Below are 13401 nucleotides of genomic sequence, written 5' to 3' on the forward strand. Positions count from 1 at the left end.
CTATTGGACCAAAAATGAAAAGAAAGCAATTTAAAATGAGAACATTGGGGGGGGGGTTGCTTGGGGCAGCAGTAAAATCTTCCGGCACCATGGAATCATAAAAGGTTAAGGTAAAGGACCCCTGACAGTTAAGTCCAGTTGCAAATGAGTCTGGGGTTGCGGCGCTCATCTCGCTTTACTGTCCTAGGGAGCCGACATTTGTTTGCAGACAGTTTTTCTGGGTCATGTGGCCAGCATGGCTAAGCCGCTTCTGGCAAAGCCAGAGCAGCACATGGAAACACCGTTTACCTTCCCGCCAGAGCGGTACCTATTTATATACTTGCACTTTGACGTGCTTTCGAACTGCTAGGTTCAATTTTTAGAAAGTGACTCTTTAGAGCTGATAACACCAAGGTTGCAGGTTCAGTGGGACAGCTGCATATGGGGTTGGATTAGATCAGGGGTTCCCGGGGGCCGGATGTGGCCCAATCACCATCTAAATCTGGCTTGCAGATGGTCCAGGAATCAGCATGTTTTTACATGAGTAGAATGTGTCCTTTTATTTAAAATGCATCTCTGGGTTATTTGTGGGGCATAGGAATTTGTTCATTTTTTTTCCAAAATATAGTCTGGCCCCCTACAAGGTCTGAGGGACAGTGGACCGGCCCCCTGTTGAAAAAGTTTGCTGACCCCTGGATTAGATGATCCTCAGGGTCCCTTCCAACTCTACAATTCTATGATTCTTTTTAAAAAAATGACAAGGGGGGTGGGTCACAAAAAACCTTCTTGGGGGCAGGATGCAGCCAATGGAACATGGTTAGTTGCTCTTGTTTTACATGATAGAAATGAATACTTGTGTGTAAATTCCGCATCAATATTTTTAATGGCTGCTGATGTAATAAAAACAAGCTTCTCAGAAGTTGAATGAATGGAAGCAGGGCAGTGAAGATGGTCCACACCAAAGACTGGTGTTAATGGTCCCTTTATACTCACCTGTGCTCACTTCATGGAAGTTAATCCTCCAGTCCTAGAACAGTCTCACTAGCATAAGCATGGGATCTCATGTTTATTTCAAGACCAGGGAGAGCTGCAAAAGTCCAGCAAAGATGTTCGTTAGATTACTGCAACTTGAGGAAGAAAATGTTTGTGTCTAGATCCTTGTGTGTATACTGGAGTCAGTGGTTGGGGACTGTTGGCCCAATCCAGCCCTTACAGAACTGGTGCCCTCCAGATGCTGTTAGACTGCAACTCCCATCAGCCCCCACATACTGTTTTGTTGCCCCCTGCATACGCCCGCTCGGACCAAAATCTTGTTCCCTCTAATTCTGGAAACCACGGACAAGCCGCTGGAGACCCAATTAACATACCTGCTGCAAGACGACGATTCGACCAAAACATTACTTGTAGCAAGATATTTGATTTCAGTTCTTTCTTACAAAAAACAGCATAACTTACTTTACGACTACTGACATCAAGCTACATCATTCGAGTAACCTTCTGATCTGAGTAATGAAAAATGAAGGCCCGCAATGCACTAATGTTTTAACCATAGCTAAAAGCCCCACAAAACTACTTGAAACGTTTAAAAATGTTGTACATAAGTCCCTTGTATGAGGGACTAATTTTGTCTGATTGTTCTGATTCTTTTATGTCTTTATTTTGTCTGACTGTTTTTATGTATGCCGGTTTTATACTGTTTTATCCTTGGTTGCAGTGCATTATGGGCCTATGGCCGAAATAAAGTTTATCTATCTATCTATCCCATCAGCCCCAGCCAGCTTTGTTGCAACCCAACAACACCTGGAGGGCACCAGGCTGATGAATGTTGATCTAAACCTTTCCACCATTGCCACTGGTTTTATTTCTGTATTCCTCTCTTTCCAGGCCCGTGTTGTGGCAGTGCTGGACTGGGAACTTTCGACTATAGGGCATCCTCTGGCAGACTTTGCTTACACTGTTTCTCCCTGGTTTTGGCCCAGATCCCTCAAACATTTGCAAATGGATAATTTCTGGTATATTAAAAATATTGCAGGTATGCACCTGTCAGGGTGGTGTGGTGGTTGCGACGCTAAACTCCAACCTGAACGTTTACAGGTTTATTGTGCATTATATGTGCAGTGCAGAGCTACAAGTTCATGTCTGTCTCAGTCACTCACAGAATCCGGGAGTGCCCCCTTCTGGTTTCGACCCCAGCATAAGAACTTGGGCACCCCTAGCTTCCGCCTCCCCTCTTTGCGTTTCAATCCCCTGCGCAATTGGGGCGACGGAAGTAGCGTCTCCCTCTCTGAGCCCTCTTGGCTAAGGTGGTGCAAAGGCTCGGAGCCATCCTGGAGCCCTCTCTCCTCTGTGCTGGCCACCTCCCTCTCCTCCCCACTGGACGTTTGGCTGCTTTCCCAGCTGGTCGAGGTGCTGCTTGAGAGAAGGGGCCGAGGATCCCTATACCCCCAATCTCCTGCCTCCCTCCTCCTGCGGCCCCTGTGGACGGCCCCTGACAGCACCCATCTTTCTTTATATGTTCTGTGCCTATGTATTGGGGGTCACCAACCTTTGGGGACCAGTGAGCTGAATGAAGGTCCTCACTAGAGGCATGAGAGCCACTGGCTACAAATTTTAGGGTTCCTTTATTATATCATTTCCTTCATGGAAAAGGGAAATGGCTTTGGGATGAGGAATTTTTACTGTAGATATATTGTCTTTCCACTGGAGTTCCTGCCAATTTCTTTCTTGCAGATTGAGGGTTTGAAAGACTAACATCCTAGTGAAGTGAAACTGAGCTGGTTATCTTTTTTCTGCTCCCTCTCTTCAAATTATCTCCTAATATTATCATGATGGTCTCCATTCAGGGGGTGGATAGATTGTACTTGGCAACTAAATTTGCATGTGCTGACTTTTCTGCAAGGAAATTTATGTGAGAAACTCAAGGTATGCCTGGTACCAGGGGCACAAAAGTTCATGATGGGGTACCTTTTGTCATATTAGGTTATACCACTTTATTTGCATACACCATGATCTACAGTAATAAACCACAGAATAAGTTCATATGGACACACACACACCTTTTCACAACCAGGCTTTTTTTGTATTAGAAACTCAATAGGGTAAAGGAAGTTCCTGCTGCCTGCTCCATGTGACTGGCAGGCAACAACACACCGCCTGAGCAAATGGGATTATCTCCATTGCTCCTCCCTCTTTTTCCCACCTGCCACCCACACCAAACTTAAAAAAAAACATTTATCAGTGGGGCAAAGGAATTACTAACTGCCAGCTCCATGTGACTGATAGGCAACAGCAGCTCAGTGTATGCCTGTGAGATGTGGGAGCATTCTCACGTAAGCACTGCATTGGATACAACCTGATCTCAGTCGGTACAGCATGAGACTCTTAATCTCAGGGTTGTGGGTTCGAGCCCCACGTTGGGCAAAATATTCTTGCATTGCAGTTGGTTCAGATGGCCCTTGTGCTTCCTTCCAACTCCGCCACTCTATGGTTCTATGATCTGATGGGTATATTGTTGCATGAGAAAATAGATGCAGTACTAGTATTTACTGTTTACACCCCTGTTGCATTTAACAACCCTGTGTAACTGGCACACCAAAGCCAAGTTTTCACATTATTCCTTATCAATTTCCTAGGAATTCCTTCGGCTGAAGAAATGATCGCGACATACTGTCGCTGCAGAGGTATTAGTGCTGCTGTGCCCAATCTGAATTTCTTCCTTGCGCTCTCATATTTTAAAGTGGCTTCAATAATGCAGGTAATAATTGTGGCTATACATATAGCTTACCTGTTTTAAACATATTTTAAGTTTCAGGGAGAAATACCGCAAACCATACTGCTACATAATGTTAGTGAAGCTTTTTGAAGTTCAACAAGAAACTGAGTGTTAATTTGATGTGCACCTTTCCTAGAATGTGATCAGATATGTCTCAGGCGTGTGTCAATCAATCACACCATTTAAATGCCCCTTAACATTTTCATGAACACAAAATTTAATAACTGGGTGGTGGCGGGGAACTAATCCTGTTTTTGGCTCACCTTAAACACTGGCAGATCCAGCTGTGAGATTTTGCGGGGCTAGTTGAGCTTATTACTGCTACCATACTTCATATTTAGTTTTCTGCAGCCTACAGGAGCTAGATTTTAGCCATCCTGCAAGTGGGTTTGTGTCAGTGTCCTCAACACCCCAACTTAAAATAAAAATAAACGGGTCTGGAACATCAACAACATTGTCTTACACTGAACGTAACAAGAGAGAGAGACATTGCATGTTCTTTTGCAATTCAAGAAAATCTTTAATAAAAATTATTTCAAAATAAAATAACAAAGGTTATATATTACTTTAGCTAGTAACAAACAACAGTTCTCCAAATTTTATATTTTATCAGTTGTTTCAGAGGAAGAATTGTTTGGCTGTGCAGTACTAAGTGTTGTGCCATTTTCACAATTTCTACTTGACATATTGTTTTAGCAAATGGGTTCTTGAATGAAATAAAAAGCCAAATTGCGACACTTTCATTTGTATGTTCCTTAGGGCGTCTATGCCAGATACCTTCAGGGAAATTCCGTTGCAGAAAACAGCCACAAGTTTTGCAGTATGGTACAACCTTTGGCAGAAACTGGATTACTGGTATCAAAAAAGTAAGAATGGTTTATTCAGAATATTTTTTAAAAAATGGCAATGAGTTCACTCCAAAGCAGTTGAGGTTGTAATGTGGGGTATTGCATGAGGAGTTGGGGAGATGAATTTGTTGATGCTTTAAGGCAGGGGTGTCAAACTCAAATTCATCGGGGGCCGCATCAGCAGTTTGGTCACCCTCAAAGGGCCGGTTGTATCTGTAGGACTATGTGTCCACTCTTTATTATCCTAAATTATTGTCACTGCATTCAATTATTACTGTTTTTTGTAATAATGTAAGTAATAACTAGCTCTGAAAGCAGAAACATAGTCAGAATAATGGCAAGTAGATATTCAAATGTACAATTATTGTACAATTTATTGAAAAATGATTTTTGGTAACTGCACTGGGTGGTGGAGGCTCGCTAGGGTTTCATGCAGGACCTTTGCAGAGCTACTAGTACCTGGAGATGCTGGGGTCCTTCTGCATGCAGGACAGATGTTCTGCCAGTGAGCCACCACCCTTCACCAAAGGGACTGGCTGTGGTTGACTCACTGGAGCTGCTCTCCTGGTTCCAGGGTTTAAGGGCCAGAAGTATAAAGCAGCATCCTATGTTTCTGAGGGGAGGGAGGGAGGGAGGAAGGAAGGAAGGAAGAAATAAAGAAAAGAGGGAGTGGGAGGGAGAGAGGAAGGAAGGAAGGAAATAGGGGAGAGAAAGAAGAGTAGGAAATAAGGAAGGGAATAAAGAAGGAAAGAAAAAGAAAGAGGGAGAGAAGACGGAAAGGGAGAAAGAAGGAAGGAAGTAGAGGGAAAGAAAGAATAAGAATGAGGGAGAGGAAGAAAGATGGGAAGGACGGAAGGAAGAAAGGAAGGAAGAAAGAAAGACAGAAAAGAGGGAGCAGGAGGGAGAGAGGAAGGAAAGAGGTGAGAGAAAGAAGAGTAGGAAAGAAGGAATAAATAAAGAAGGAAAGAAAAAGAAAGAGGGAGAGAAGACAGAGATAAAGAAGGAAGGAAGGAGAGGGAAAGAAAGAATAAGAACGAGAGAGAGGAAGAAAGAAAGGGAAGGGGGGTCGCCGCCTCGATTCAGCGCCAGAAAAGAGCGTGAAGGGACCCAGGGGCAAAAAGCATTTCCCCTGCAGCGTGAGGCAGCGGGTGTCTGTTTTAGGAGAAGTGCGTAAAGCCTCAGAGTTGCACGTTCGTGAGGCTGAGCCGCTGCTGAGCTCACTTTCATGAGGCTGAGCCGCGGCAGGAGGAGGAGGAGGAGGTGAGGCAAGAGGAGGAGGAGGAGGCTTGCCGGGTCGGTGCCCGGCAGTGCCGTGCGGAGAGTCCCGAGCCTCTGGGACGCAGCAGTGCTCTGTAGCACTTTGAATCCTCCTCCTCCTCCATGCGGCGCTGCTGGGTGCTTTGTCTGTGCTTCAGCAGCAGCAGCAGCAGCAGCAGCCGTTTCCAGGCGCTGAGCCGTGGCAGGAGGAGGAGGATTCAAAGTGCTACAGAGCACTGCTGCGTCCCAGAGGCTCGGGACTCTCCGGGCGGCACTGCTGGGTGCTGACCCGGCAAGCTGCCTCCTCCTCCTCCTGCTGTGGCTCGGGGCGCTCCACGCAGCGCTGCTCCGGCCGCCTTTCCACCCCCCCCCCGGCCCCAGCTGTCTGTCGACGCTGTGTCGGCGTGGCGCTTCAGCAGCAAGGTCCTGCTGCTGGGTCCCGCTGGCTGGGGCGCTCGGCGGGCCACATGACGAGGTCTGGCGGGCCGGATTTGGCCCGCGGACCTTGTGTTTGACACCCGTGCTTTAAGGCTATGTAGCTGAAGAAAAATGTCATTACTGTCCCATCTGGATTTTTCTTCTAGAACATCTTTTACCACTGAGAGTCAGTCCTGTAACACAGGAGAATTATTCCACCAGTCTAAAGAGGGCAAAGAAGTACTTGAAAAGGTGCAGGATTTCATGAAGAAATATGTTTTTCCAGCTGAAAAGGTGAGGCATGTGATGTAGCATATTCAGAACAGTGGTACTAGTCAGGCACATTTTTCTTCTAGAACATCTTTTACCACTGAGAGTCAGTCCTGTAACACAGGAGAATTATTCCACCAGTCTAAAGAGGGCAAAGAAGTACTTGAAAAGGTGCAGGATTTCATGAAGAAATATGTTTTTCCAGCTGAAAAGGTGTGGCATGTGATGTAGCATATTCAGAACAGTGGTACTAGTCAGGCACATATTGAGAGCCTAATCATTGATTAGGAACAGAAATGTGGCTGAATTTTGCTCTGGTTTATTAAGATGCAGACTAGTGAAGTATTGGCAAGAAAACTGAGCCAAGCCACTCGTTTCTCTAGTACAGTGGTGCCTCAATTTACAAATTTAATCCGTTCCAAAGGCACCTTCGTAGGTCGGAAAATTTGTAAGTCGAAAAGCACCATTGGAAACACGATTTCCCATAGGAATGCATTGGAAACGGGAAAATTTGTAAGTCGAAGCAACCTCATCTAAAAATGTGTAAGTTGAAAAAACGCTATCTAAAACCACCGCGGTTTCCATTTGGATGTCGAAAAAATCGTAAGCACGTGGCCATTTGCCCCATTTGTAAGTCGAAAAATTCGGTTGCCGAGTCATTCGTAAGTCAAGGTGCCACTGTATATGATTCAACAGTACTGATTTGTGGTTGTGAAAGTAAGACACAGATTTAGTTGCCGTTGGCGGCTCTAGCAGAGATAGGGAATCTGCTGCTCTCCATCTGCCGTTAGACTTCTTTTTTATGCTTTATTATGCTTAAACACCAACAACAGAAAGAAAACCATACATTTACACATTGTGTAACAATCATCAGTTACACAAATATACAAAAATAAATTCATATATATTCTGACTGTAAATCTTTAAGGGCAACTAACTTCCTGTTGTCTCCATATTTCATTTGATAATTACAAACTTATTGCATAAACCTATCCATTTATTTTATAATAAAGTATTATTTCTCCTGTTTCATTTTTTTCTGCTTAGTACAGCTACAGAGGTTATTCAAAGACAGCAACCGAGTTCATACTGCAACAATTATTCTTAAGATATATTTTGAAAACTTCTCATTTTGCAATGAATGTTTTGAATTGTCTTTCATTTTTTTGAATAATTGGGCTAGTTCTGCATAGTCAACCAATTTTTGTAGCCATTCTGATCTGGAAGGGGTTTTATCACTTTTCCAATTAGTTGTGATTAGAATTCTTGTTGCGATGGTGGCATACAGAAAAATTTCTCTTACATTCCTAGGAATGTCTGATCCTGTAATTCCAAGTAGGAAAGCTTCTGGTTTCTTTTTAAAAGAAACCCTGAACATTTTTAAAGTTCTGAATAAATATTGTCCCAAAAGATCCTATTTTTTTACATAACCACCACATATGAAACATTGTACCAATTTCTTCTCCACATCTCCAACATGTACTGGATATACAGCGGTACCTCGGGTTACGAACGCTTCAGGTTACAAACGCTTCAGGTTGCAGACTCTGCTAACCCAGAAATAGTACCTTGGGTTAAGAACTTTGTTTCAGGATGAGAACAGAAATCGCATGGTGGCAGCGCGGGAGACCCCATTAGCTAAAGTGGTGCTTCAGCTTAAAAACGGTTTCAGGTTAAGAACGGACCTCCAGAACGAATTAAGTTCTTAACCAGCGGTACCACTGTGTTTTTATACATTTTTGAAAGCTTCCATGGAGTCAAATACCAGCGGTATTGCATTTTTTGAAAAATTTCCCTCGGAGAATAACACACCATAAATGTCCAATTTACTTTCCCTAAGTTTCCCCACTCTTTCAATTCTATATTATACCCAAATAATATAGCCGCCATGGTGAAATGGGCCCAAGATTTTGGGCAAGATCTGTCGTTAGACTTCAGCTTCCATCAAACAACATGGCTATGAGCAGAGGTGATGGGAGTTCAAGTCCAGCATAACTTTGCTCTCCCTGCTATGAGGCCTGGTTTCTCCCTCAGTGCCAGAGGGTTTCAAGGGCAGAGGTGATCCCATGCAAAGGTTATTAGGGCTCTTGTATCATTCATAGTTTTACACAGAGGCATAGGTGCCAGATCCTGGGGGCTGAGGCACTTTTGCCAATGTTTCTTTTTATTAGTGGGTGGGCCCCAGCAATTTTCAGATGGCATTTGACTCTGTCCCGTGGTTCATCACAATGCCATGCTCGCGACATCGGGATGTTGTGCGACGTTGGGTGCATGATGTCAAGACGACACATCAGGCCCCCTCAATCATCTTGAGAAGTTGGTGCCTCTACAGAGAGGGGATTTTAGCTGGTGCAACTTGTCTCATCCCTGGCCACCAGGACCAGCTGCAAGCCTGAGTTGCCTCATAACAAAATGTGGTCTGGTAACTCACCTCCTGGGTTGGTGTCCTCACCCCAGGGGCATGCAGCAGCAGCAGCAGCAGCATCTGTTTTCTAAATTGGGCAGCTGGGAAACAAAACATTGACCTGTGGCATTGTGGGAAATTTTAATGGTGGGTGGCTTTCAAACCCAGCCATCTAGTGCAGGGGGCCCAGGACAGGCAATAGTAGTGGGCCTTTCTAGGGCCCAATTGTACAGTTAGGTAAAGTATACTCTAGACATAATGGCTTTACAGGAGTCCTTTAATTTTATTATTTATATGACGTCCATCTGACTGGGTTGTCCCAGCCACTCTGGGTGGCTCTCAACAAAATATTAAAAGCACAATAAAACATTGAAGACTTCCCTGTTGTACAGATGTCTTCTGAAAGTCATATAGTCATTTAGATGTGTGAGGTGAATATTGCATCACTATTCATCCAGCTCACATTCACAATTCTGTGTCTTTATGACTCTTTCCTTCAATTACTCAGAAATCTCTTACCATATGAAAAGCAGAGTAAGTAGCAATCTAGTGAAATGTACTGATGTGGCTTTATTGGCTGTTGTGTGTACTGATGTGGCTTTATTGGCTGTTGTGTGGCCTGTTGTGTGGCCTCTATTGATTCATTTTATTTTCTAGGAAATGGCGGAGTATTACGCCAGAAATAAAAATTCGCCAGACATCTGGAAAAAGCCTCCAGTGATTGAGAGACTGAAGGTGCTTGTGTTTTTTCGCTTCTGTGGTGTTAATAATGGAAGGAATTGCCCAATACAGTCCTGTAGCTGTGCAAATGTCACTTGAATAATAGCTTATCTGATGTTTGGGGCTTTTATTCCAATTAAAATAGCAGGTAAAGTTTTGAAGAGAAAGAGTAGTTTATCACCCTGATCCACAGGCCTGATAAAATGGCGGTGCTTTTGCTTTAAAGCGCTTTAGTTCAATTGATTTCAACTGCAGAGAAGCCTAGGCCAAATTTCTTCTGCAGTTTCACAGGCTTATATTCCAGGCCATTAATCATAGATGTTTTGCTGAATAACACTGTGGAAAGACAAATCTCTGCACATAGCTGCCAAGTTTTCCCTTTTCTCGCGAGGAAGCCTATTCAGCATAAGGGAAAATCCCTGTAAAAAAGGGATAACTTGGCAGCTATGTCTCTGCAATGTGTAGTTTTTAGTCTTTTATTTCTATAACCAAGGAGGAAATAATAATAATTTCACACTGGCAACTAGTCAGGAGTAAGTTCCTCTGACTCATTTGGACTTCCTTAATGGAATTAGGTTTGTTGGGACCAGAGTTTAAGAACGGGTGTGTATATATGAGAGAGAGAGACTCAGAGAGAGAGACTCAGAGAGAGAGAGAGAGGAAGGAAGGAAGGAAGGAAGGAAGGAAGGAAGGAAGGAAGGAAGGAAGGAAGGAAAGAGAAAGAAAGAAAGAAAGAAATAGAGAGATAATAATAATAAATTTATTATTTATACCCTGCCCATCTGGCTGGGTTTCCCCAGCCACTCTGGGCAGCTTCCAACACAATATTAAAATACAATAATCTATTAAACATTAAAAGCTTCCCTAAACAGGGCTGCCTTCAGATATTCTTCAGAGAGAATAAGTGAAGCTGTTTATGGCAATGCCAGAACCAAGAATCTGGCTTGGTGTTTTCTGAGTGCTGTGATTTCAATCAGATTGGCATTTTTTTAATTGGGATTATATTAAAATGCATATATTTCCATGAATGCTGTAAGCATCCAAGTTCTTAAATTATTTATTTTATTATATTTGCCTGTTGTCTTTGTTTATGGAGTTTTCTTGGCAGGGATACTGGAGTGGCTTGCCAGTTCCTTCTCCAGGTGGATCATGTTTAGTCAAAACTCTCCACTATGACCTGTCCATCTTGGGTGGCCCTGCATGGCATAGCTCATAGCTTCTCTGAGTTATTCAAGCCCCTTCGCCACGACAAGGCATTGTATTATACATCCCTCTTCTAGCTGGAATATTAGAATGGTCATTCAGTGCCACCATGACTTGGCTGATCCCTCTTACTTCTGTCGTCAGGAAAGGGCCAAGGCAGAGGGTCTCTGGAACCTTTTCCTGCCAGGGGTTAGTGGTCTTGGCCAGCTGGACTATGCCTTAATTGCAGAAGAGACTGGGAAGTGCTTCTTCGCGCCCAACGTGTTCAACTGCCATGCCCCAGGTCAGTGAATTGTTATGACACTCATACCAGGGATCGTAGAATCACAGAACTGTAGAGTTGGAAGGGACCTCAAGGGTTACCTAGTCCAACCCGCTGCAATGCCCAACGTGGGACTCGAACCCATGACCCTGAGATTAAGAGTCTCATGCTCTAACCAACTAAGCTATCCTAGCACCTGATGGGCAACCTTTCTCAGCTCAAGTGCCACGTTTCCTCCTGAGGGGCCGCATGCCAGTGCTGGGCAGAGAGACAATTGTGCATTAGACCTTTGACCGGTAGACTGGTTCCTGCAGACACCATTCGCACACCCCTCTTCATCCTATATCTAGGAAGGTAGAAGCATTTTCAGAGTCAAAGGGCACATTCCAGCCAGGCAAAAACACTCCTTGAGGGTGCAAAGCAGGGCTGGTGACAGATGTGACCTGAGGAGTTGTCCTGAGGGCTGGATAATGAGTCCTGAGGTGCTGCACATGGTTCCTGGGCCTGAAGTTCCCCATCCTTGCCTCTAGTCATTGAGCATTGTGTGTCTGATGGAGCGGGAACCGTAACAGCATATTTTCTGTTTGTCTCCCCCGCAGACACAGGAAACATGGAGGTCTTGCACATGTATGGGACCCAAGAACAAAAGAAACAATGGCTGGAGCCTCTCCTAGAAGGGAAAATAAGTTCTTGCTTCTGCATGACAGGTAATAGTTTTTTTCTTCTTCTCCTAAAACTAAGGATTGTGATATGGTGCTACAAATCCTCCAGTTGGGGCTGCATGGTAACTTCTTACATTTGTATTACATGCAGAGAAAAATAATGGTTTTAGTATTGATAGTCCACAACAGTTCCTCCGTAATATTTTTCCAGGAATATATTTTCTCTATAATTTATATCTGCTCCAATTATTATTTTTTGTATGTTTGCCTTACTTTTATACTGTTTTTTTTTATTAATTTGAAATGTATATATGTTTTGTTATATGTGTGAAATTCAATAACCTGTAAGAAACATTGCAATAATAAAACAAATATAGCTTAAACCAGATTTAAAATATTCCCTGGCCTTCTCATCGCCGTTCATCTTTCTGCATCACATAGAATTGCATGTTGATAAGAATTCTCGACTAATATCTACATATATATTTGATCTCTTTGACATTCTCCTTAGATTAACTTAGAAACCATCTAAGATCTTCAGCAAAATAAGTAGTAAGGCCACTTCCCAAACCAATCAAGAGGGACCAGGAGAAATGCCAAGCAGTCTGTGTGGTCCCCAGAAGTGCTTAAAAACAACTAGAGGAACATTAAGCAGCATAGCAGAACCACATAAATAGACACATCATCTGCTGAGGGTGGTGGGGACGGACAGACTGCTGCCTTTCCTCCTTGCAAACCACTGATGCTGCTTCTATCACCTCTGCTTGGGAGATAAAATGGACTAAGTTAGATTCTGCTTTCAAGGACTCCAGCTGCAGTAAACCATGACTGGTATTTTATTTGAACAGAACCTGGCGTCGCTTCGAGTGATGCCACCAATATGGAATGCAGCATCGAGAGAGAGGGAGGCAGTTATGTGATCAATGGGCAAAAGTGGTGGAGCAGTGGTGAGTAAAAAAAAGTTTCCCTGGAATGATGAGGTCAATTCTACCTCTGAATTTTTATTTTTATTTTTAAATTTTAATAAACTTTATTGTCTAAAAAGAAATTTATACAGATATGTCTTCGATATACAGAATGGCTTCCAATTCAACAAATTCATAGCAAAAACAAAAAATACAAAAAAGAATTATGTATATAATATATAATCAAACACACACACAAAAAATCGCAACGTGAACGGCTTATGACTGATATATCTCTTCCTGTTGTATCTTAACTACTTCCAGACCTCCTAATTATACAATAGCAAATTTTTTCAATGCCACGGGTTGATGCTTCTTTCTATTTTTCAAACGTTACTCTATTTCTGCTAGTAAAGAATCGTTTGGATAGTACATTTTTAATTCTGTCCTTTCATGTTTCCGTATTGACTGCATGAGGAATAGAAATATGGCTTTTATTTTTTCCCCTAGTGTCATGCTTGAACAGGCCTTTGCATTTACATGCTAGATACAGTGGTACCTCCGTTTAAGGACACAATTGGTTCCGGAAGTCTGTACTTAACCTGAAGCGTACTTAACCTGAAGCGAACTTTCCCATTGAAAGTAATGGAAATTGGATTAATCCGTTCCAGACGGGTCCGCGGAGTACTTGAACTGAAAATA

At 43.2% G+C, this 13401-nt stretch overlaps 1 protein-coding gene across 1 annotated transcript in view; it reads left to right on the top strand.

Annotated features, from left to right (window-relative positions):
* ACAD11 (acyl-CoA dehydrogenase family member 11) overlaps positions 1–13401 on the top strand; it is a 43915-nt gene that overhangs the window by 16481 nt on the left and 14033 nt on the right. Inside the window, exons 7-14 of the mRNA XM_035129331.3 lie at positions 1864–2011; positions 3612–3733; positions 4511–4617; positions 6441–6567; positions 9605–9682; positions 11015–11153; positions 11732–11839; positions 12643–12741. Coding sequence (XP_034985222.3) covers positions 1864–2011; positions 3612–3733; positions 4511–4617; positions 6441–6567; positions 9605–9682; positions 11015–11153; positions 11732–11839; positions 12643–12741 — 928 coding nt within the window. The remainder of the gene's footprint in view (positions 1–1863; positions 2012–3611; positions 3734–4510; positions 4618–6440; positions 6568–9604; positions 9683–11014; positions 11154–11731; positions 11840–12642; positions 12742–13401) is intronic.

The sequence above is a fragment of the Zootoca vivipara genome, chromosome 11, assembly GCF_965207765.1.
Source record: "Zootoca vivipara chromosome 11, rZooViv2.hap1.1, whole genome shotgun sequence".
NCBI classification, from domain to species: Eukaryota; Metazoa; Chordata; class Lepidosauria; order Squamata; family Lacertidae; genus Zootoca; species Zootoca vivipara.